This window comes from Gastrolobium bilobum, unplaced genomic scaffold (genome assembly GCF_033153095.1).
Source record: "Gastrolobium bilobum isolate Gb01-03AN ecotype WA unplaced genomic scaffold, APGP_CSIRO_Gbil_v1 utg8265, whole genome shotgun sequence".
NCBI classification, from domain to species: domain Eukaryota; kingdom Viridiplantae; phylum Streptophyta; class Magnoliopsida; order Fabales; family Fabaceae; genus Gastrolobium; species Gastrolobium bilobum.
The window spans coordinates 234,521-258,815 of NW_026899064.1; the positions used below are offsets into that span (position 1 = coordinate 234,521).

The window sequence follows — 24,295 nt, forward strand, 5'->3', positions numbered from 1 at the left end:
AAAAAAAAGTACAAACTTCCAGAATGCCAAAATACATCAAAATGACCGAGTCTGAGTGGAGTCCAAATTATAATCTGGATCAAATATTATTTGTTGAAATTACATAATAATAAGTTCTTATATTAAAACATTTACCGGAATCATTTGATATTATTTTATAATTTTCAAATAAATGATTAACTTTTATTAATTGAACTTATTTAATTATATTTATAAATTTTAAATTTTTTAGAAAAATGATTTCTATGTGTATACCATTGTTCATTTATTTTTCTAAATGAAAAATTATAGTAATACAATTTTATATATTAAATAGTTTAATAGATTTTATTTAACTCCTATTAAATAAATTAAACTTATTTTCATTTAATAAAACTCACATTACCCAATAATAAAAAAATGTACCCAGAAATATACTAATATCCTTTTTTTATAAACCACAAAGTGAGAGTTGCAATTTTTTAATAAGGTGAATAAACTCGAGGCCGGTTTTGCTAAAAAAAGTTGCTTTTATGTCTTATTTATATTAGAAGTGTGTTTTACAAAATCTAATGTTCTGTAGAATTAAAAAAAGGAAAAAATATTTGACATTTTAAATAATACAAAATTATGTCATTTTAAGACAGAGATAGACACAAAATAATATTTTTTATTTAAAATTTAAATTAAAAAAAATCACAAACTTTATTTCTTATTATTTTTATTTTTTGTGTCTATCTCACTACTAAAATAATATAAAAACATCAAACCCTTTAAAAAAATATATAGTTTTTAAAAAATAATTGAATTTGACTTCTGTTTTTTTTTTTAGAAATTAAAATTTTTAATTTGCAAAAAAAGCAACTTTTTAATTTTTTAAGAGAAAAGTTCAGCAATGCGCATATGATTTACTACAGAGTCACTTATGTTCTTGTGATTTTTTTTATCATATATGTTTTTGTGATTTAGAAAATGGTATGTTTTTATCATATATGTCCCGTAACTTTTTATTTTTTACAAAGTACAAGAACATATGTGATAAAAGAAATCACATGGACATAAATGATTCTGAAACAAATCACATGACATGGGGGCATTGGTGAACTTTTTCTTGTTTTTAAAGTTAGATATCCAAACGAATTTGGATCCTCTCATGTGATCATATCATGTGAGAAATTATAACCATACAAAGCTGGATCAATGGCAGTAAAAAAGGAAAGAGAAATCATAACCTTTTTTCTGTCCAAACACTTTATAGAAGAAGTTTTTTTTTAAAAAAATAAATAAATTAACTTTTCGCTAAAAAAAAAAAAATCCAAACCGGCAGATTAGAATCGATGGCAAATTACCAAAACAAAATCATACAAAGTTTCGTGCGGAAATGCGGGACCGGCTGAGCCAACGTGTGAACGAAAAACCGGTTTCGCCGCGCACCGAACAAGTTACCAAAACCGCTAAACGAATAATCAAAAGGAATATTACGATTGCGCCACCGAATAAAAAACCTTGCCACTTTCCTTCTCTCTTCGACAATCCACAGTCTAACCTGACTTTGGCTTTAGGGAGAGACTAAACCAAACCTTTCAGCAATGTCGGGTGTTAGGGTTCGGTGAGCAACGGACACACACAGACGCAACCTCCATGGAAATGCCCGCTAGAAGATCCAACTACTCACTCCTCAGCCAAACTCCCGACGACCAGTTCGGCGCAACCGCTCCGCCTCCGTTGTTCGACTCTTCATCCGGTGACGGCAAGAACAACAAGAGCAAGTTAGACAGAGCCTTTGACTGCGACTCGGTTGCCGATCATAGAGTCGCTCAGCAGGGGAATCGGATCGGGAATTTGTACGCCTCGATCGGGTTGCAGAGGCAGTCCAGCGGTAGCAGTTTCGCTGAGAGCTCGCTGTCCGGCGAGTTTTATGCTCCGACTCTGTCAATCGTCTCTGCCAACGAGATCGATGCCTTTGGCTACGCTCACGATGATGGACTCAAATTCGGTGGAGGTGTTGGCGGTGGCGAGACCAGAACCAAGCTTCCGGAGATTGCGGCGGCGAGGAACGAAGGGTCTTTTGGTAAGAGCTGGGCGCAGCAGACAGAAGAGAATTATCAGTTACAGATGGCTTTTGCACTTCGGCTCTCCACTGAGGCGACGTGTGCTGATGATCCCAATTTTCTGGATTCAGTGCCAAATGAATCCACGTTAAGGTCCTCGTTGTCATGTTCAGCAGAGGCAATGTCGCATAGGTTCTGGGTATGTTTATTGTTATGCCTCTCGTTGCATGGCTTATGGTTTGTGCTACTTGAATTGTGGTTGGTTGCAAAGTTTCGGTGATTAGTTATGAACTTGTGAGCGAGCGAGAGATTGTTCATTTTAGGTTTTCATCATTTGTTTGTTTGTTTTTTTTTTTTTTTTTTTTTTTTTAACTCAAGTTTCAATGTGTAATCAAAGAAAATTTAAAAAAAAAAAGCACGTAAATGGATGTAGTCATACTAGGGCTCTGGTTATCGTACATGACGTGACTGTTGGTTGACAGTATTTATAAGCCAAACTAAGTGCAATGTAACTTTGTCATATGAAGGTGCAGTTATTCTATGATTGATATTATGATATGCTTGCATAAAATGTTGATTTGTATAGGTTTGTCTGGATTTTCTAGGCTGCATCAATAGAAGTGTGAAATTGACGACGATGACAAATTTTGTGGAGAAATTTTTAAGTTCATTAGACTGTTGGACCTTTGCAATGAGTGATTCCTGGGGCTGTATTTGACTTCAATGGATGGGAACTGCATTAGTACAATACCTTATTTGAAGTTGTGTTTCATCAGTTGCAAAGAACAGTTGGATCTTGAATTACAATGTGCAAGTCGAATAGGATTAACAACTGACAAGGATATCAGGCTTTTTCTTTTCGGCGTGCTCCCGGGAAATAATTATCATCTAGTCCCATTTGTCGGGCACTGACAGCAGAGAAACTACATTCTTGAATTGTTGCTTTTCACTCTTAATTTGTACCAACTTTGTTGCAATGCTTGCAATGTGGGCAGATTATCCTGTTATTGTGTTCCTTACATTCTTGAAACTTGTTTTGCTTGTTCTAAAGAGGCCCTTTTTTGTAATGCATACTAATTTATTGGAAAATGTATTGTTTTAAAGAGTAAGATAAATCTTGGAATTGTGTGTTTAATATTTTGGCATTATTTATGTTTTGTTACTAACTTCCATTTTTCATGACACTGATGGCATAAAAACAAAATTATGGTGAGTTTTCACTGTTAATTTGTACCAATTTTGTTGCGATTCTGGTGACCTGGGCAGACTATCCTGTTTATATGTTCCTTAAATGATGCTTCTTGAAACTTGTTTTGCTTGTTCTAAAGATGTGCTTTCCCCACTCTGCATAATATTTATTGGAAAACGTACTGTTTGAATGAGCTGAATGAATCCTGAAAATGTGTGTTTAAATATTTTGGCGTCATTGTGGGTGACTGAATATGCATTGTCCTATTAGGGGAAATTTCCACGGGGAGGTATAATTATCATATTCTGAGGGAAGAAGTTAAAACTTAAAACGTGATTGTTAAGTTGTTACATGAATTAAATTTAAGAGGAAACAAAATACCCATCATCTCTTTATTACGTTCTTGTATTTTTGTTTTCTTTTTTAAATCAATTTCCTCTAATTTTACAGAAAGTTCAGAGTGGAAACTGGAAGTAGCTTCATCTTGATAGACTTGTTTCACTTATTGGTAGGTATACAATTGATGATATTTTGTCCTGTTAATAATGTGCACCAGGTAAATGGCTGCCTATTATACTTCGACAAAATTCCTGATGGCTTTTATCTAATTCACGGGATGGATCCCTATATATGGACCATGTGCACTGATCTGCAGGAAAATGGCCGAATTCCATCAGTTGATACACTAAAGTCTATGGATCCCTCTTCTGTTTCTTCTCTTGAAATAGTTTTGGTGGATAGACGTAGTGATCCTAGCTTAAAAGAATTGCAAAACAAAGTACATGACATTTCTTGTAGCTGCATGACGACAACAGAGGTTGTAGACCATCTTGCCAAGCTGGTTTGCAATTACATGGGGTGAGTCTCCTTGGCATTATTGGCTTTGAACTATTTAGCTTACATGTTAGTCTAACTATGTGTTATTGCTATAACAAGGGGTTCAGCTTCAGTTTGGGAAGATGAATTTTTTCCCGTCTGGAGGGAGTGCATTAATGATCTGAGAGATCGCTTAGGATCTGCTGTTGTTCCAATTGGCAGTCTATCTATTGGACTCTGCAGGCATCGTGCTATATTATTCAAAGTAAGGTTCCACTTCTATATGGTGTTTAAGAGCATGTTTGGCACATATTTTTTTAAATTAAAAGCTACTTTTAAGCTAAAGTTAAAAAAAAGCTTAAAAAATAAAGCGAAAAACTGTTTGATAATTGTATAAAGTTGTTCTTAGGATATTGAAAGGAGGGAGATGAAATAATTTGTTATTAGGGTAAATTATTAGGATAAATGTTAAAATTTATAAATAAAAGTTTAGAATAAGGGTATAATTGGAAAATAAATATGATAACTCCAAAAAAGTTTGACATACATCTTAAAAAAAGCTCCTCTTGGAAGCTTTTAGCTTCTTTGTTCTTTATAAAAAAAGTTCTTTTTATAATAAGAGCTTTTGTAAAGTTATGTTTGACTAAGCTTCTACTTATAAGCAGAAGAGAAGCTAAAAATAAGAGCTCCCAAACAACACCAAGTGTAATACTCCGTTTGCAGTCGGTTAATTAGCATTCATATAATATTTAGCTCAAGCAAATTTTAAACTTAATAAATGCAGAAGCTAACTGGCTAACTTTTTCTTTTTCCTTATGTATTACAATTTTCATTGCTTCTTTGGTCAAAATAAAACGGGCAACATTTTGGCTGTATTTCGGACCACTGGGGATAATTCCCACCATGATAATTTCAACCTGATTGACAGTTTAATATAATCCAGACATAAATCATATTACCTAGCCATCCATGGCATAGGCTATACCAGACATTGCATGTCTCAAAATAATGTCCATAGAGCTACTTACATGATTACATCAACCAACTAATAGAGATGTAATTAAATAAGTAACCTAGACATATGCATACATAACTAACAAAATAGATAAACTATCAACATGGCATAGACATCTCCTATGCTAATCAAAAGAATACATGGCATGTACATATCAAAAGAATAACATCATGTCATGTACAAAATGAAATGTCAATCAAAACATGACTATCAGGTCAGACAGTATCTTTCCTTCGGCCTCTTGCTGCGCGATGCCTCAACACCATTAGCTATTGTAATGGTAATCCCCATAACGCGGGGTAAGATGATAATCTCAGGAAACTAGGGGTCCTTGGAGGGCTCCTCCACCCCCAGGTTCACTTCAGGCATAATATCACAGTATAAAAGCATATATGCATTAGAATATGTATATCAATGAATGTGTGTAATAATAAACCCTACTAGCCAGAGAATATAACAAGTATGCATTACGCAAGGAAACACAGTCTTGCCACATACTGGATGAGGAAACACCATCTCATAATATGCATAAGGAAACACCGTCTTATGTCTCATACAAGGAAACACTGTCTTGTGTGGCACTCAAACATACATACATATATATATGCAACATCTAACAAATCATTTTTAACATCTATATCAAAGAACCATCCTCTCTCGGAGTCTGGTGGAACAAACAGGGGGATTAGCCACAAGGACCGAAAGCTTACCTGTAGCTTTCACCTAAGCTTGCTTCAAGCCCAAACAAGGTGCTCCACAAATACTCGAGTATCAACTCATTTCATAACACCTATTTCAAGGTGAAGATTCACAATTAATCACATATTCATTATGTAAGTCTCATGTTAAACCATTGTTGATACTTACCTTAATCCAAATAATCAAGAGCTTTGGTCAATGTCCATAGCTTGATCTAATCCATGCTCTTGCTCCACTAGTCCACTTGGTTTTACACTATAACCAATGAACACACATCCATCAATATTCACATTTATAAACTCAACGTGAATCCTACACAAAACCAAGGTTTTTACACTTTAATATCACTTGATTTTGAGTCCAATTTATCAAAGTGTTCTAAATGGAGATTACATAATTTTTCCTTTTACGGGAACCAATACCAAGCATGTTTGACAAAGGGACTCTCCTACAAATCACCCTCCAACTACTCAACCCATCAAATTTTCGAAATTGATATATAGCCAAAAAAATCATGATTTTCTATAGTGAGCTAAACGGTGATTTCTTTTGTTGTCTTTCATCAAGAAGCACTCCTAAGCATTTTTAACAAAGAACATCATATACAAAACAACCTCTAACAACTCCAATCATCAAAATTTCGTGGTACTATTCACATACAACCTAACTTTATTGAAAATTCATGAAGATGAGATTTGAGTGGGGGAAACTTACCACAATCCGACCTAGAACGAAGGGGGAGGAGTCCCCAAGCTTTCTTGCACTTGAAACATCCCCCAAAATCATCAAAATCCTCACAAACTCGTGGCTTTGAGGAAGAAATTTCTCACTCCACAATGAACCCCAACCGAAAATGAGCTATGGGTTTGAAAGAGGAGAAAATTTGAAGTGGTTTTGGCTTTGGAATCGGTGGATTTCGTTATGCCTAGCTCAATCTACAAGCTTGTGAAGTTTTGCTCTTTTTCTTGGTTATGGAGGAGGTAGCCCACGGGAGAGACGAAGAAAATGAGAGGAAATAGTGTTTGAAACACATTTAAGTGAGTTGCTTTATCTAAGTGGGTATAAACTTATCTATCCCGCTCACTTAACTCATATCCCAACTTGACATACTAGTCCAGAATTTTTTGTGGTAATATTTACAAATTTACTTTCCCTTTTCGATTACTTTGTCTACCCACATTTTTACCCCAATATTGTCATTTTTACTCTTTTTCACCAAAGGTGACTTTAATTCATTTTAATTAGACTTCCCATCTAATTATTCTTCAATATTTATCATAGATTCTTTAATCTCGAATTTAATCCACAATTTAATGTTTGGGTCATTATACTAAGGCTGTGATTATGCATCTTGACTTTTTTTTCTTTTTGTTCAATGGTTTAATACAAGTTACTGGCTTCATGCTGTTTTTGAGATGACATGCTTTATGCACTATATCTTCAGGTACTAGCTGACACAATTGATTTACCGTGTCGAATTGCAAAGGGTTGTAAATATTGCTCAAGAGATGATGCCTCCTCATGTATTGTTCGATTTGAGCTTGACAGGTATATGTTTTGTTGCTAAGTATATATGATTTTCAGTTTATACGTAGCAGTGCAATTTAAAGAGTTGTTTTCCATGAGCTGTGACCATGGAATGATGAAAGTGCAAAATTATGAATGCACTGTAGCCTCGTGGTTAGCATTCTGTGAACTGACACCATATGATTACAGGGAATATATGGTTGATCTAATTGGGAAGCCAGGTTGCTTGTGCGAGCCTGATTCCTTGCTCAATGGTCCATCTTCCATCTCATTTTCTTCACCCTTGCGCTTTTCAAGACTTAAACCAGCTGAACCTACCATTGATTTCAGGTCATTGGCCAAACAGTATTTCTCAGATTGTCTATCTCTTGAGCTTGTCTTTGATAATGGTTCTGCAGGTGATATTCTTGTTTTCCTTTTTAATGTATGAATAAGTCCGGGCTTGTGATATTATTGCTATAATGTATCTTGAAGGATCTATTCAGTGCTTACCATTGCACTGTTTAAAAATTTAAGATCCAGGTGTCGTAGATTTTTTATTTATTTCTATTTTAATGAATGGAATCATCTTCTTTAGGCTAACTCTCCATAATTAATTTGTTTAAATTCCAAAATGGGTAAGGACTTAAGTAATGTGTTACAGCTTTCTTATTTCAATTGAATTATACCCCCTTGCTGTTTTTATCATTTTTTTTTAAATTATTTTAAATTTTACCGAGTGATTAGATAGGACCTATCTGTATGTTTGTTCCTTGTATATGTTGGCTGTAATTATTGGGCAATTTTTTTTTTCTTTTCAAACTTAAAAATGCCTAATAAAAACAAAAATGAGCTTGTTTCTGCAGTGATCTGCATTATGATGTTTAACTGAATGATGTTCCAAGTTTATTAGGGTGTACACGATTACGATTCTGTTTTTTGGCATTGTTTCTGAAAATAAATATATATATATATATATATATATATTTAATTTCTATGCTTAGGAAGAGTGTTTGGGAAAAAATATGTTTGATAATGCAACGTATTTCTATACCCAAGGAGAGAGTGTGTATTTAATAAATAGTATTTTTAATAAATAATGTGTATTTAATGCTAATAAGTAATAACACATTCTACGATGTATGTATTTAGTAAATAGTGTGTCAGGGAACAAAAAAGTAAAAAAGTTGTTTCTTATTTTTGCCAATTTGTGTTCTTGGGCAACCAGTTCATTCTTTTGAATTGAAAAATAAATTGGTTTTATCAAACACTTTTTCTAACCATTTCTGCTCCCTGGACTAAAAGTAAAGAAGAAGAAAAGGTTTCCGGAAATTGTCATGCACATCCTTATTGTTCCAAGTTGGTTTCTTGATTGTGGAATTGGGAGAACCATTCAGGTTACTTGGTCAAGTTATTGAATGCTGTTATCAAATTCCTGTTATTTTTTATGAAAAATGGGCTAAAACCCTAAACATATCATTTATTCTCTTTGTGGAATGTACTTGAATAGTGATATATTAAAGTCTTTCTTTAAATACATAAAGATGATGAGTGACTGATTTAATTTTAAATACACTTTTGAGCAAGTCAACATCTAGAATAAATAGATGTTCATGCAGGAGGTTTTATTTTAGTTATAGTTTTGCATTTGTTTCTCCAATCTGGTGTGCAATTTTGTATGTCTTAATAATTCTTATATGCTGAACTGGGTACCAAGTATAGGATACCCTGAATTTTATAATACCGGACCTGTTATTGATGGAGATTTTGGATTCTCCATTCCAGAACAGAAGTGCAGAGACAGGAATAACCGTGGGCCAATTCCAAATGATAGCAACAGAGGTTCTCTCATTCGTCCGTACCCACAAGCTTACCATCCAAGCCGGCATGATCAAGGTTCTGAAACATTTGAATCATGTAACCTTCCTCAGAACGTTGTAGAACTGACAACTGTGGAAAAGGATCCACTGCCTTTAAAGCATAACCTTCCTGGTCATAGAGATGCACAAACCCCATTAGCACTAAAAAATTTCAATGTTGATGTTATTGAGGGTAGGGGTTTTGTTGAAGGAAGTCAACTGATTCCTAGCAAACCTACTAGAGAGCTTGCCCTTGATATGGAGGATTTGGACATACCGTGGAGTGATCTTGTTTTAAAAGAGAGAATAGGATCAGGTATGTATCCTCTCTTATAAACTGCATACAATTTAAAGTTGTCTGTTTTTTTTTCTTTTTTTTTTCTGTGGTTGGGGTCGGGTGGCAGTTAGAAGAGAAACATTGTGAAAAGAGAGAGTAGGCAAGGTAATAAGTAAAAATGAGGATAAGGTAGCGTACCTAGCAATGGAAATATAAAAGAAGATGAAAATAACAAAAAGCGAGCTTATTAATGCTATAAAACTCTCCAATCCCTCTGCATATCTGACAACGAGGTTCCATTAAAAAAGTTGTGGTTCAGAGTGCCAAAGAAAAGCCATTCCAAATATCCTATTTGCATAATAGCAGTATGATAATGATGGGCCTTTGACACATGTATAAGAGGAGAAAAAGAAGGAGAGTGGGCTGAAGAGTGTTGGGGCAAGGGAAATAGTACATGTTTATGAGAGGAGATATAGGAATTCTGCTAGGAGTAAGGAAAAAACAGTGGCGGGTGTAAAGAACCAATTCAACCCAAAAGCTTAAGCTGGTGGGTGAGGGCTTTTTAATGGTTTTATATATCTCAACACGCCCCCTCACACGAGAGCCCACTGGGCTTGAAGGGTGGACAATGCACATGCCCATCTACCTGTGCGAACAAAGAAATTCCATTTGAAAGAAAGTGGGGGGCGGCGAGAATCGAACCCGGGACACGAGGCTCTGATACCATGTAAAGAACCAATCTAACCCAAAAGCTTAAGCTGGTGGGTGAGGGCTTTTTAATGGTTTTATATATCTCAACAGCGGGTGAGTGTAATAGGATGTATACATGACAGCCAGGTATTGGAGAGGAGAATTATGCAATGATGGGAGATAGAAAAGGAAACATGAATAAGGAGGGGGTGGGAAAATAGTGGAGAGGCGTAACAGAATTTTGGGAGTGAATTGGTGGCCTAGGACATGGAGGGCAGAGTCTGTGTATCAGCTCTGATTATTACATCTTGTTGTTGCATTTCTTATGTTCAGTATCTGTCTTTCAGTTTATTGAGCAGTATTTTTCCCTTGTAAAGGAGATCTCCTTCTCGAGTTCTATCCGATTTTCAGTTTTCCTAGCGGATAACAATGTGCCTAGGAAAACATGATCATTTTCCCCCAATCAAATACATCAAGAGAACTGCAAAATATCACACCACCATTTTTTCCATTGCTCCTACCAAATGCTCTGAAGTTAATTAATGAGAACTGAGCCTAAGTTAAGCACACTGTATTTGATTAATTTCTATAGTTACATGCTTCTTGTGGCATGATTTATGCAATTAATATCAGCAGTCATTAATTGAATTTGGTCTGTTATATTTTCAGGTTCGTTTGGAACTGTACATCATGCTGAGTGGAATGGCTCAGTAAGCCACTCTTTTTTTTCTTTCATTGATGCTGTATAAAATGAGATTAACTTATGGTTGGCTTTTTGTTGTTTCCATGGCATGTCTGAATATTCAGAGAATATTCGAATTCCATATTCCAAATTTTCTATTTTTATTCTATTTATTTTAATTTTTTTATTAATTTTTTTTGCTTTTTCAGCATCTGTCATTGTTTCTGGCAAATTCTAGTAAATCATATGTGTAATTAGTATAGCAATATGTGAATGATATCTCTGTATCTGTACAATAGTCACAAATCCTAAGTTCAAGTGGTTCCTAATAAATATTTTTGTAAGTTTGTTTCATAAGCATTCAGTGCTTGTAGATTATACGTACCAGGAAATTTGAAAAAAATTGTCCAGGGTGGTATTTGAAAATAAGCTGCTTCCTTCCTAGCTGGATCTAACATTTACATATTAATCTTGTAACGATCCACATTTGTACTCTTAAATTAAGAATTCTTACCACCTGTTGGTGGCTGTGCACTTCCAGGAGAACCCAGTCGATATGGTTGATTGCAGCCACTTGGCTTCCTGTTTGCCAATCTTCTTTGTTGTAACTCATTGACTACAACCTTTTTGGCATAGATTTTCCTATTGAATTGCACATAAAAGATCAAAGGTTTACTTGAAAAAATTTCGTTGTCCAAGAGAATAAATGTTTTCCATTTAGCTACTTCCCTTAATTTAGTAAAGAAATGAAGCCTTAGTGTTTCAAAGTGGCATTTTTTAATGCTTTCTTCGCTTTCCACAGGAAGGCTTCTGTGATTATAATTTTGCAGCTCTATCTTATCTAATTTTATTTGTATTTTATTAGTGTTACGATTTAGAATGCATATTTGTTTTTTTCTTTTGTTTGGTGGTGGTGGTGGAAGGGTATTGCTTCATTGATGTTTGAAGCTGAAGTAGTGCTTAATATTTAATTATGTTTCATGCATCTTTCTCCCTCTCTCTACTTGCTTGTTACATTTGGTTTTAAAGTTGGTATTGTTACATCAAAATGTTATGCACTGCAGGAGGTTGCTGTGAAAATTCTGATGGAACAGGACTTTCATGGTGAACGCTTTAAGGAATTCCTGAGGGAGGTATGCTCAAAAGTTCTTGTTTTGTGCAGAAAAAACACCAATTGTACGTAGGTATTGCTTGCTGTTGATTTGAGCACTATTTTCACCTCTTTTGCTAGGTTGCAATTATGAAACATTTGCGGCATCCAAACATCGTTTTATTTATGGGTGCTGTCATTAAGCCTCCTAATTTATCAATTGTCACAGAATATTTGTCAAGGTTTTACAACATCTCCTCTACCAGTTCCTTTACCTTTCCCCATGTAAGAGGGAAGTCTATTCATGGTTATGAGATACTTTACCCTCGAGATCTGAAGGTTTGATTGAACTAAGTGCAGGGGGAGCTTATATAGGCTGTTGCATAAACCTGGTGCCAGAGAGGTGTTGGATGAGAGGCGTAGGCTTAGTATGGCTTATGATGTGGTAAACATTCAGAAAATAAACATTGTTGTTTCTGGTTCATTTTACTTTTTGAATTAGTATTATGTCATGTCATAACCATTGTATCCATCGGTTAAGTATTTGTCATTTTCATGTGCAGGCTAAGGGGATGAATTATCTTCATAAACGTAATCCTCCCATTGTTCATAGAGATCTGAAATCTCCAAACCTTCTCGTTGACAAGAAATATACAGTGAAGGTAAGATGTTGAAAGAGACTCATTTAATGTTTGGGATAAAAGTGTTGTTGATGTTAATTTTGATGCTAAGACTCATTTAATCCATTGATCTGCCATAGCAGTATGCTTCTACTTCTCCTGCTAGCATGAATGTACTAAGATAGTCTATATTGAATGACGACACTGTTTAGCTGTCATGTCTTTTAAACATGATGGAAGATTGAATGTTACTGCAAAACTTTGTCTACCTTCACATGTTTTATAGAAGTTTCAGCATTCTGCTAATTAGCTGGGCTACTTTTGATTCAAATTTGGTGTGTTGGCAAAAATCTATTTAATATGTAAACTATATGTGCAGTGTCTTCACAATTTCTTTTTGGAGGGGGTTTGGTGGTGGTCTGTTTTCATTGATGAAGTATTTTCAATTTTCAAGAATCTTAATTTATTTGTGTCTTTCCTTTAGGTATGTGATTTTGGGCTTTCCCGACTAAAGGCAAATACATTTCTTTCATCCAAGTCAGCTGCAGGGACTGTAAGTTAACTTTCATAACATATACTTCTGCTTTCAATATCCTACGTTTGAGAGGTCATTTTTATTATTACGCGTTGAATTGTTCTCCTTTTTCTTCTGCTAGCCTGAATGGATGGCTCCAGAAGTTCTTCGTGACGAGCCTTCCAATGAGAAGTCAGATGTTTACAGCTTTGGTGTCATCTTGTGGGAGATTGCAACATTGCAACAGCCGTGGGGTAATTTGAATCCAGCACAGGTTTGTCATACATCTTTGATACATGATATTGCAGTATGCTTATGATTAGATCTTCTATTTTGATTATAGTATTATATTGCTTTGATTTTTACTAGAAACTATTTAAGATATGATGACTGTAAGAATATAACATCAAACAGCATGCTGCTGATAACAGAAATCTGAAAATGATTGCAAGAAATGTATATTGGTTGATGCATGTATCGAAAAAGTCAATGATGACAACTATACTGTTGGAGGTGTCTCAATAGTGTGCCTGAGTGTGGTTTTTGGAGTGTTATCCTCATTGAAATATAATTCTACTTTGACTAAATTTGCATGGATATATATTTTTTTTCTTTTATTCTTTCTGGACTATCAGGCTATCATTTGTGCTAGATGCAGGGCCTTTTCTGTTACTTCAGTCTTCACAAATCCACAATGTTATGTAGGTTGTGGCAGCTGTTGGCTTTAAGGGAAAAAGACTTGAGATGCCACATGATTTGAATCCACGATTAGCCTCAATAATTGAGGCTTGCTGGGCCAAGTGAGTTCAGATACATCTTTCATTTGAATTGTGCTTCAGTATTATGCATAAATTTTATTGATATCCATGGTTTACTGCAGCGAGTCCTGGAAACGCCCGTCTTTTTCAAGTATTATGGATTCTTTGAAAGTATTGCTCAAAATCCATACACCTCAACCTGGTCGTCCAAACATGCCATTGCTTACCTGAATGGTTGGAATCCTAGATGTCATTCATGCACATACTTCAAGGTTTTATTAGTGCTGATGTCTAGCAGTAGTACGCTGTTTTATTAGTCCCAGGTGCGTGCCAAATTTCATAATGACTGACCTTGCTTAGCATTAAATCTGGCTTGGACGTAGTATTTCTCTATTTTTTGTGTTGCAGTAAGGGGAATGATCATCAATTTTCTAGCGGATATGTAATCTTCTTCCAATTATTATTTGTTGGTGATTGGTTCCTGATCTTTAGGAACTGATGGTACCAGAAAACCAAGCGTGTGTATATATATATATATATATATTGATATATAACTAACAGTGACAAGCCAGATACACATTGATAACAGCAAGAACAGAGCTACAGGCCTACAGCACTCTGAATCCAGACTCAAACAATGACGTACAATGAAATAGAGAATAACAAAGAAATAGAATAAACCAAAGATACTCCCCTCTACAAGGAACAACCCACCTTGCAGAGAAACCCAATTCCCCTTTTCCTGATTACGCAATTTTCCTCTCCTCAGTCCTCACACCTCCTTCCTTTTGTCCTACTCTTCTAATAATATTCTAGAATATTACCCTAACAAACTAACTAATTCACTCACTAACTATGGACTCCTTTGCATTGCTGGATATGGGCCCACTAGTCATAGCCCAACAATACTCCCCCTTCAAAATTTTCCTTGTCCTCAAGGTGAAGAAAGAGGATAAGTGATGTGGTCGAATTGCCTCCGGGATCCCATTACTTGAAGCACCTAGACCACATTGGAAGCTTCAATTCCATGGGCTTACCATGAATCTCACCCAATCCCTGCGTTGATCCTTGTCCTTCCACACCTTCTGTCGCAGCTAACTTATAGTGTATGATTTGTTTCATTGGGCCAAAGTTGAATTCCAGCTACTCCATCACCTGGATCCCATTGTTTGAAGCTTGTTGACCAAGTTAAGCTTGAAGCCAAAAAACCGCCACTGCCAAATCCTATTGCCATCTTGCCTCCATTCAACACCTGTGCTTTGTGTCCTATAACATTTATGATTGAGAAACAAGATATATTTTCATCCTGTTCCCGCTCTGTTTTCAGCCTATAACATTTATGATTGAGAAACAGGATATATTTTCATCCTGTTCCCGCTCTGTTTTCAGCCCCATTTCCTTTTCCAGCACTAGTTTGCATGTTCCCATGAGCTTGTCAAGAAGATTGGAGTTTGAACAAACTTGATTTTGCGAATTTGTAGTGTCACAAATGAACCAGAAGTTGCGCCGCCATCATTCCACCATCTTCTTCGGCGACAACTTCCTGAAGCGCGCGCTACTCTGGTTACCGTCTGCTGCAGTAACTATGGACGTTCCTTGCATTGACCTTTGTCCTTACCTCTTTCATTTGAGCCCTTCGCATGTGAATGTTCATCGGACCCATTTCTTCTTATCAGCATATTTTCCCATCTTTGGGTATAATTTCGTGGGCCTAAGGAGTTGAGCCCACATCAGTTATTCCCTTTTGACAAATTGGGCCTTCCATCTTCAATTACGCCGGCCCATGTCAAGGGAGTGGATTGCATATAGTGTCCATGGCCATTTGATGAACCACTGCTCACAAGCTTGTTGGATAATCCGACCCGGTTGTTAATTGTTTCTCTTTCTTCAACCTTCTGACCTAACGTCTTTATGCGTCCCAAATTAGACAAGAGCCTCTCCTCCACCCCTATATCCTTCTTCACGTGTCCAAGCGGCATCGACAACAACTTATAGTGTTCCTCGCTGATTACGTCTTCCTTTTCGCCTTCCTCTTCTTCTGTTTTGTCTTCTTCGGCTTCTTCCTTTATTTCTTCTTTTTTTGTTCTTCTGCAACTTCCTCTTCTACTGCATCGGCTTCTTCTACCGTTTTTCCTATTTCTTTTTCGTTGGCTGATGCTTCTTCTTCTTTTGTAATTTCTTCTGATCTGGCATCTTCGGCTTCTTTTTCTGAGCTTAGATCTGCTCCCTCTCCTTCTTCGTTTTCTTGCGTTTCTTCCTTTTCTTTTTTTTCTTCTCCAGTTTCTTCTGCACCTCCAACTTCGTCCGATGCTTCTTCAATGTGTCGATTTACTTCTTCCGCCTCTGCTGCCTCTTTTTCTTCTTTCTCTACCATATAAATCTCAGGTGGATATTTACTTATAAATGCCCTGGTAAAATCCCACAATTTTGCATTAGGATTGAGACAATTCCAACACCTATACCAGTAGAGCGCACATCCTCTAAGGCCACTCAGCGTTTCTGCCAATTGTTCATCTTCTTCATTTATTTGCTTTTCTTGAAAATGTTGTTCCATAGCAATTTTCCATCCCCAAGCGTCGTCTCCTTCTCCATAAAATTTTGGAACCATTATAAATTTGTATTCTCTCTCTCTTTCTTTCTTCTTCTTCTTTTTTTTTTTTTTAGATCTGGACCAGAAAGCACCCCCCTAGATCGGAAGTGCTCTGATATCAAATTGATGGAACCAGAAAACCAAGTGCATGTATATATATTTTGATATATCACTAACAATGACAAGCCAGATACACATTGATAACAGCAAGAACAGAGCTACAACACTCTGAATACAGACTCAAACAATGACGAACAATGAAATAGAAAATAACAAAGAAATAGAATAAACCAAAGATACTCTCCTCTACAAGTTTCAACCCACCTTGCAGAGAAACCCAATTCCCCTTTCATGATTACGCAATTTTCCTCCCCTCATTCCACACACCTTCCTTTTGTCCTACTCTTCTATGAATATTCTAGAATATTACCCTAACAAACTAACTAATTCACTCACTAACTATGAACTCCTTTGCATTGCTCCACTAGTCATAGCCCAACAGGAACAAACAGAATCTTCTTATTCTGTCCATTATGTACAGCTAGGTGTAGTTAGTAGTATTTATGTTTAGAGATGTTCCAACTGTAATTTTTGGTTACCAATTAGGGAGAGATTGCCCCTCCTATAATTTGGACATAGATTAGTGTACAACCTATTTCCGGATTCCCTATTTATACTGCAATCCTATAATCAACAAAATAAGGAGAATACAATAATTTCTTTATTGTTATTATTATTGATATTATTATTTGTGGTGAACCAACTATCTCAAAAGTTAAGTTTTTAGGTGAAGACACATGGATGATTTTATACTTTTTTAACATTTCTAATAAGCCCCTAATGCTAAAGTCCTTTGGACTTGAAGCAGACAATGCACAAGATTACTTACCTTGTGCTTAAATTTATCCTTTTTTTATTTAGAAGGATTGAGCTCTATTAACACTTGATCATAGAAGCTTTGTACCATCTTATGAACCAACTATCACAAAGCTTAAAAAAACATGAATGACTTTGTACTTTCATAACATTTTTAACAATTATTATTAGGGCAAAATGCAAATTACACCCTCCAACTACTGGGGTTGTGAAAAAATAAACCAACGTGCTTTTAAATTCAGCAAAACAACTCCTCATGCTCACCCGAATGTGCATATCGACCCTTCTGTTAGTGCTCTATCCTCCTCACAAATAGTAAGCACATCACATGACCTCACGTGCCCATTCCTTGCCCTATTCTTCCAAATTTGTTCTCAATCTTAGTTCGGAGAGATATGGACAGCTTGGAACATACTTCTGGAGTGAAACATGTTGAGGATCCTTCACATGTTTGGGTTGCCGAAACATATGAGGAAGGGAAGAATACAACTAAGGTTAAGAAAAAGAGATAGAGAAGGCCAAGTATCCTAAGGGGTTTAACCCTGCACACCTAGGTCCTCTGCCAGATTCAAAATAGATCAACTTATAAGCCTATGAAGAAGGACAAAAGAGCTGCTCAGAGAGGCTCTCAGGGTGATGTACTTAGAGGAAAACACGATGCTGATGCCTCTTCGAACAACTAAAATCCAAGATCAAGCCTGGCAACTGCCTCCTACAAAGGAGTTACAGAGAATGCAGTTTCTGAGCATACCAAGCCTTCATCCTAGTCGAGAAAGAAGTCTACGAATTGGCTAGGAATCATGGTTTTTGGTAAACATTTTTTATTTGAGACAATTTGTTAGTGCTACTTTCATTGATTCGGCTGAAGGCCAAATACGATAACACGTGGGTTCAATTCAAAACCTTGACTCCATCAGTGCTGTTACTGGTGTGCTTTCCGTTAGTAAGGTGGACAGAGCACTAAAGGAAGGGTTAATATGAAAGTTTGGGGTGAGTATAAGGAGTCATTTTGGTGACTTTAAAAGTACATGGGTTTTTTTTAGCACAACCCCTATAATTGGAGAGGGGTAATTTGCATTTTGCCCTTGTTATTATTATTATTTTGTTTAAAGTAATAATATGCTGAAGCGCAGTTGCAACTCAAGCAAAATTAGTTAAGAGGCTTTTTTATTTATTTGATTTATTTATGTGTGTAGGAGAGGGGCTTTGGTGTTATCAATGTACTTTGTCCCTGATGGTTGTTGCTTGTAATGGTCGCGCATGTCTAAGCTCTGGTGATCAAACTAATACTCGTTCTTGTTTTGGTTGCAGAGGCACAGTTGTATATTTCTGTTCTAATTCGATTAAGAATACCGATTTTTGACGCAAAGCATGGATCCTCCATCTTTATTCCAACAAAATATTTTGATTACTGTACTAAAAAAAAAATTTGTTTGATTAGTGATCCAATAATGTCGTGAAGAAATGTATAATTTTTTTCATCCATATTTTTGTATGTAAAATGATTCCAATTGTAATTAGATTAGATTCAGTTAATGAAAAGCAACTTTGACGGCAATGTACGCCTGTGTTTTGTTTTGGGCGTGCTATTCATGCCCCCTTACTTCAGAGAGTCTCCTCGCTTTTGGGGATTGAATTCAACATTCAAAAAATGATTAGGCTAGCTACCGTCTTGCATTTGCTTCGAATATGGGCAAATTAGTATTTGTGTCAGTTCTGTGATCTGGTAGAAGATTCAACCTATGACTTGGTCATGAATAGGATTAGGCCGTGTTGGATGACTGATAAGTTGGCAATTTTTTTGAGTTAATTTATTTTTAAAAGCACATAAATGATGTTCTAACTTCTATCTATTATTAAATTTTGATCAATTAAATTCATGATGTATTAAATTAAATAACCAATTAATATATCTTATTTTATAAATAAATAATTTTAAGAGAGTTTTATCTGGAGTCTGTAATTGGGAATTCGGTTCCAAGCAGGCCAGCACTTTAAAGGTATTATTGGCAATTTGGCATGTATGGAAGCATGTAGAGTAGTTACTATATTGATTTAGTTCAAATTGAGTATGATAACTTTTATTATTTGTACAATAACAGAATAACTATATGACTAAAACTAAAGAAAGATTTGGGAGTGGATTTTCTAATATTTTTATGAAAATTTTACATTTATCTCTTTTCCTTAGTGTTAAATGAATGAGATTCAATTATAATTATAATTTTTAAAAAGAGATAGAAACAAATATTTACAAATAAGTAGAGTGAAAGGCTTAGGGAGGATCAAACCATCTGAGTTTGCTTCGAGCAGTGGTTGTCTCGGTAGCATCCCATCACACACATTTCACGCCACTTTTCCTTCTTTGTCCTTATTCTTATAAGGGTTTTAAATATATAATGTTGCAGGGAAAAAAAAAGTGTGTCGTGCAACAGGTACAATAACGTCTTTTTACACTTTCTATGAAATTCTTTTATTTTTTTTCTTTCTTCTTCCGATGAGAAGACTAACTTACGTTCACCATCGCTCCATCGTGGTCACGCTCCACCACCACCGTGCAACACCAACCATTCTTATTTTGTGTAAAAATGATAGAAAGGATAACTTACCTCAAGACTACCGGGCATGACGCTAGAAATCTACAAAAAAAGATAAATAGAAGTTCACGGAAGGGATTATGTTTAATTCTCATCCATAATCTTCATGTGCCAATCGCTAAGGCATCTCGCTGGACAGTGGCAGTCGGGCTTCAATTTTTTTGCCGGAACACGTGTATTTATTTTTTTTAATTTTAAATAGTTCATATCATAATATATTTAAATTATATTAAATACAGAACATCTGAGTAAGCAGTATTAAGAAGAGTTATAATTTTGTTAAATATTTTTTAATTTTACTAAAAATAATTTATTTATTTTATACAAGTAAAAATTAGACACATAACTTATTACAACTTAACCAAAATTTTCACCAAAAATATTTGAAGTTTTACATAAGGCCAAATTATAAATTGTAGCCTGGGCTAAATTACAATTTTAATTCGAGCCAAATTATAATTAATTATATAATTATATATAATAAGTACAATTTGTTAAAATTTAACCCGGATCAAGGTCACACTCACACTACACGTGGCTCCGCCACTGTCGCCGATATAATCATCACTAAACAAGATTATTGGCTAATAATTGAATAAATATATCAAAGGATAATTTCAATAAGTGCTATTATTAACATATTTACTTCAATAATTCATATAATAATTATAAATTTTATTTTAATTATCACAATCTAAAAACTTAGGAAGGTATTCCTTATCAAGGTCAATTAAATAAATTTCATTTAGTAATTATAAATATTAAATTATCAAAATATTAAGTTAATAAAATAATTATGGATAAATTAAATAATCATCAAACACACATATACGTATATTGGAATATATTATCTCATTAAAATTTCACATGACATTTTCATAATCTGTCTTTTTATAAACATTAAATATGTGAGGTACAGTCAAAATTTATGAATATTCATAAAATAAAAATAAGCATAATTTTTTTCCATTACACAAGTGATAAAATCAACACACAAAAAATGTGAAAATTACTAATTTTCAACCAGTAAAATCAATTAAGCCCGGCTCTAGTGGTAGTAAATACTCTCATCTGGTGTTTGGTACAAGGGTATCACAATGATTATTGGTGAACTTTTTTTGGTAAACATTGATTCTCATGTTTGGTAGAAGTATCAAAAATCAATTCCTGAGTATCCAAACTTTACCGGTAAAGCATTTTACAAAGAAAAATTACTGTTTGTATTACCAAAAATTAGGCTATTTTCATGATTACTGAGGGAAGGGAAAACAGATAACATATTTTTAAGACAATAATACTCCCAACACATATCAAATTAGTAAGTCTGGTGTCATTGAAAAGTTAAGGTTAGTTTTGTAAAATCAACATATATTACCATTGATATTTTACTCACAACCAAACATATGCTTAGTAAAATTATTAAATATTTCCGATAATATTTACGTCAACCAAACAACTTTTTTATATAATTCCCGGTAAATTAAATTTTTTTGTATATTACTGAATGTCATAATTCTCGAACACACAAAAATTTTTGTTGAACCAAACACACTCGATTGTCTAGTGCAATTAAATTCGCGTCAAAATAATTAGACCGCAGTGAAAAAGGTCACTATACTAGTGCTCTGTCTCTTTCAGGCTCCATCTATCTCCAACCAATGAATCCTATTGGCTAACCTTAACAAAAATATCCAACTGTTTAAGTGAGTTCAGCAATTGCAGTGAGCCAGTGAGCCAGTGACCACAACCACAACCACAAGAAGATGGAGATGTAAGCTTCATTGGGCAAACGTAAATGCCTGGGAATAAAATCTAACTGGTCGGTGCTTCTCTGTCCATTTCAATGGCCTATTGCTTTCATTGTTACCACCGCCTTTCCACCCTCTTAACACTGCTATCAAATCTCACATCCCCCATTTATATATAAACCTCCAAAAGTGCAAACCATTACCCCTTACACTATACTTTGTCCTGTAACCCTCACTCTTCAAGATTTTTCCTCGTAACAATATGAACCCAAAACAAGTAAATGACTTGAAGGGTAATGCTAAAGCCCCAGAGGGAACAACTGGTTTCTCTCCCATTCAGTTGGGTTCTGATGAAGCATTTTCGTCAAGCTCTACTCTTCTAATGGGGGATGTTGGACTTTCTGGGTCTCTTCCTTTGTCTCCTCATGAAGCATTATCAACCATGAACCTGACATCAAGCTCTAAGTTTGAGAGTGTGCCACAGCCTCTTGAATGTTTGCAAGTGAACCCAGTTCCGCCATTTCTGTCCAAAACTTTTGATCTAGTGGATGATCCATCGCTGGATCCGATTATATCCTGGGGCTCCACCGGTGAGAGTTTCACAGTGTGGGATCCTACCCAATTTGCAAGACACATCTTGCCAAGGAATTTCAAGCATAACAATTTCTCCAGTTTTGTTCGCCAGCTAAATACTTATGTGGGTATTGCGGTAACACGGCCTGTAAGGGATGCTGTGCACTCTATGAAAATGATCTTTCCTATGTTTTTTTTTTTTTTTTTTGAAGAATTGTTTTCCTATGTTTGATGTTTGTATTGCAACTGGTTTGATGAAGAATCAACCGTGCATATGAGATTGAAGACACTGTTTTCTCAACTGGGAATGTAAAAATCTTGAGGCATTTTGCTGGTCTATCATAAGTTTTGTCTTGATGCATAAGATATCGCTTTTAACTAAGTTGTCTGAATATATGTAGCTTTGGAATGATTGGATGTTTATTTGCAGGTATAGTGAGTAAGTAATTTGTGTTATTTGCTGTTTTTTGTGTTTTCTTATTTGTCATTTGTTATAAGTGAACTTTCATGTTATGGTATTTTCTCTGTAATTCCCGCTATCTTGAGGTATGTGATTGTCATCTCTCAGGTGTTACGTCTTGTTAATGCTTATTACTATAACTGATGGAGCTGAATGATAAAATAAAACTATGGTTCAGATATTAAGTCCTATGTGGATTTTAGTACTAGAACTGGCAGCAGAAGGAATATCTCTCAAAGTTTCTACTATAGTTGGAATTTCATCCTCCTTGCCATGGGGTCCCTTCTATTTTCTGCTCCATTCATTCTCAAATCACTTGGTATTTGTATCCAGGGATTCCGCAAGATTGACACTGATAAGTGGGAGTTTTTTAATGAAGCTTTCCAGCGAGGAAAGAGACATCTTCTGAAGAACATCCAAAGGCGCAAGTCACCTCAATCCCAGGATGTTATTAGCTATATTGATATTGGGCCTTCCACTAATGCAGAGAAGTCTGGTCTTGAGGTTGAGATAGAAAGACTAAGGAAGGAGAGGAGTGTGTTAATGCAAGAGGTGGTTGAATTGCAGCAACAGCAGCAAACAACAGTTGATCGTGCAAGACAAGTGAATCAGAGGCTCCAATTTGCAGAGCAGATACAGAAACAAATGGTTTCTTTCTTGGCAAAGTTATTTGAAAACCCAGACTCTCTAACCCACATTAAGCATGAGAAGGAACAGAGAGATATAGGTTCTCCTAGAGGTAGAAGGAAGCTTATCAAGCAGAACCAACGCCAAACAGGAATCTCAGATTCTTTGAAGAAAGTGCAGATTGTGAGACACCAACCTAATTGGAGAAACATAACCATCTCTTCTGAAATACCATATCCAAATCCAGTTTCCATTGAACAATCTCCTCATTACCTTTCACAAGGTTTGGCAAGAGAAATGAGTGAAGGTGCAAAGAATCTGACTCTGCAGTTTGAAAATGTTGTATCAGATGAATTGGCTGTAAGTGTAACACATGAGGTTATGCCAACTTTTGACATCATAGGAAAAGGGTCATCAAACTTTGGACTTGAAGATCCCCTTTTCAAAGGAAAAAATGTCATGAGGCCAAATCAAGAAGTTCTTGCAGGGAACAAGGAGAAAGAATTTCTAAAGTTTTCGCCTCTTGGAACTGAAAGCATCATCAAGCAAGAAGAAGATATATGGAACGCCAGCTTTAATATTAGAGGCACTCCTTCAAGCTCTGGTAATGAACCGTGGGGAGATCCAATCAATTATGAAGTGCCAGAATTTGGAGATACAAGTGGAATGGCAAACATGTGGAATATTAGCTCTCTGCAAGCAAAAGGAAGTTTCCCAACTGATGAATCTCCTGACACAAAGTCAAGCTGATCAGTCAAAAGATAATGGATTTGGATCCTTTCACGTGTAGAAGTGGTCATGTGATCATGTTATTTGATCACAACCACTCATTCATGATGATATAACAGAGAGAAAAATATATGATTTTTAAATGAGTGGTTGTAATCAAATAACATTACTACATAATCAGTTTTTCACGTGAGAGGATCCAAATCCAAAAACAATAGAAATAAGAACGTCTATACATAGGATCTCATCTGATTCTGCACTTGTTGCCATTGGATACTTTGATGTATTTAGTTCCTAGGTTGTCACTGTTGTTCATTCACTAATCACCAGGTTGGCAGGTTTCATTCATT

The 24,295-nt window shown here is 35.5% G+C and overlaps 2 protein-coding genes across 7 annotated transcripts; both read left to right on the plus strand.

Annotated features, from left to right (window-relative positions):
* Positions 1-1,520: 1,520 nt before the first annotated feature.
* LOC133286832 (serine/threonine-protein kinase CTR1-like) lies at positions 1,521-18,705 on the plus strand. 6 transcript variants are annotated; one of them, XM_061484329.1, is made up of 17 exons: positions 2,122-2,229; positions 2,617-3,727; positions 3,875-4,077; positions 4,156-4,300; positions 7,194-7,297; positions 7,466-7,674; positions 9,041-9,430; positions 10,751-10,791; positions 11,828-11,896; positions 11,995-12,095; positions 12,214-12,298; positions 12,417-12,515; positions 12,958-13,026; positions 13,130-13,261; positions 13,693-13,787; positions 13,868-14,068; positions 18,523-18,705. In XM_061484329.1, exons 3-16 carry the CDS (start codon positions 3,914-3,916, stop codon positions 13,974-13,976), a joined length of 1,812 nt encoding a protein of 603 aa, XP_061340313.1. In that variant the 5' UTR covers positions 2,122-2,229; positions 2,617-3,727; positions 3,875-3,913; the 3' UTR covers positions 13,977-14,068; positions 18,523-18,705. The 6 variants fall into 6 exon arrangements, with proteins under 6 accessions (XP_061340315.1, XP_061340309.1, XP_061340310.1 ...); XM_061484330.1 differs by having other exon boundaries at positions 2,165-2,229; positions 3,670-3,727; XM_061484331.1 differs by lacking the exon at positions 2,617-3,727 and having other exon boundaries at positions 1,521-2,229; positions 3,776-4,077.
* Positions 18,706-21,624: 2,919 nt separating this feature from the next.
* Positions 21,625-23,966, plus strand: LOC133286794 (heat stress transcription factor A-2e-like). The gene is made up of 2 exons (XM_061484246.1): positions 21,625-22,253; positions 22,923-23,966. Exons 1-2 carry the CDS (start codon positions 21,819-21,821, stop codon positions 23,964-23,966), a joined length of 1,479 nt encoding a protein of 492 aa, XP_061340230.1. The 5' UTR covers positions 21,625-21,818.
* Positions 23,967-24,295: the final 329 nt, after the last annotated feature.

Coding starts and splice junctions, on each gene's coding strand:
- LOC133286832 (XM_061484331.1), top strand. CDS start 1,621: ATGGAAATGCCCGCTAGAAGATCCAACTACTCACTCCTCAGCCAAACT. Junction 7,675..9,040: donor CTTTGATAATGGTTCTGCAG/GTGATATTCTTG, acceptor TCTCCATTCCAG/AACAGAAGTGCAGAGACAGG. Junction 12,516..12,957: donor ACAAGAAATATACAGTGAAG/GTAAGATGTTGA, acceptor TCTTTCCTTTAG/GTATGTGATTTTGGGCTTTC.
- LOC133286794 (XM_061484246.1), top strand. CDS start 21,819: ATGAACCCAAAACAAGTAAATGACTTGAAGGGTAATGCTAAAGCCCCA. Junction 22,254..22,922: donor TTCGCCAGCTAAATACTTAT/GTGGGTATTGCG, acceptor ATTTGTATCCAG/GGATTCCGCAAGATTGACAC.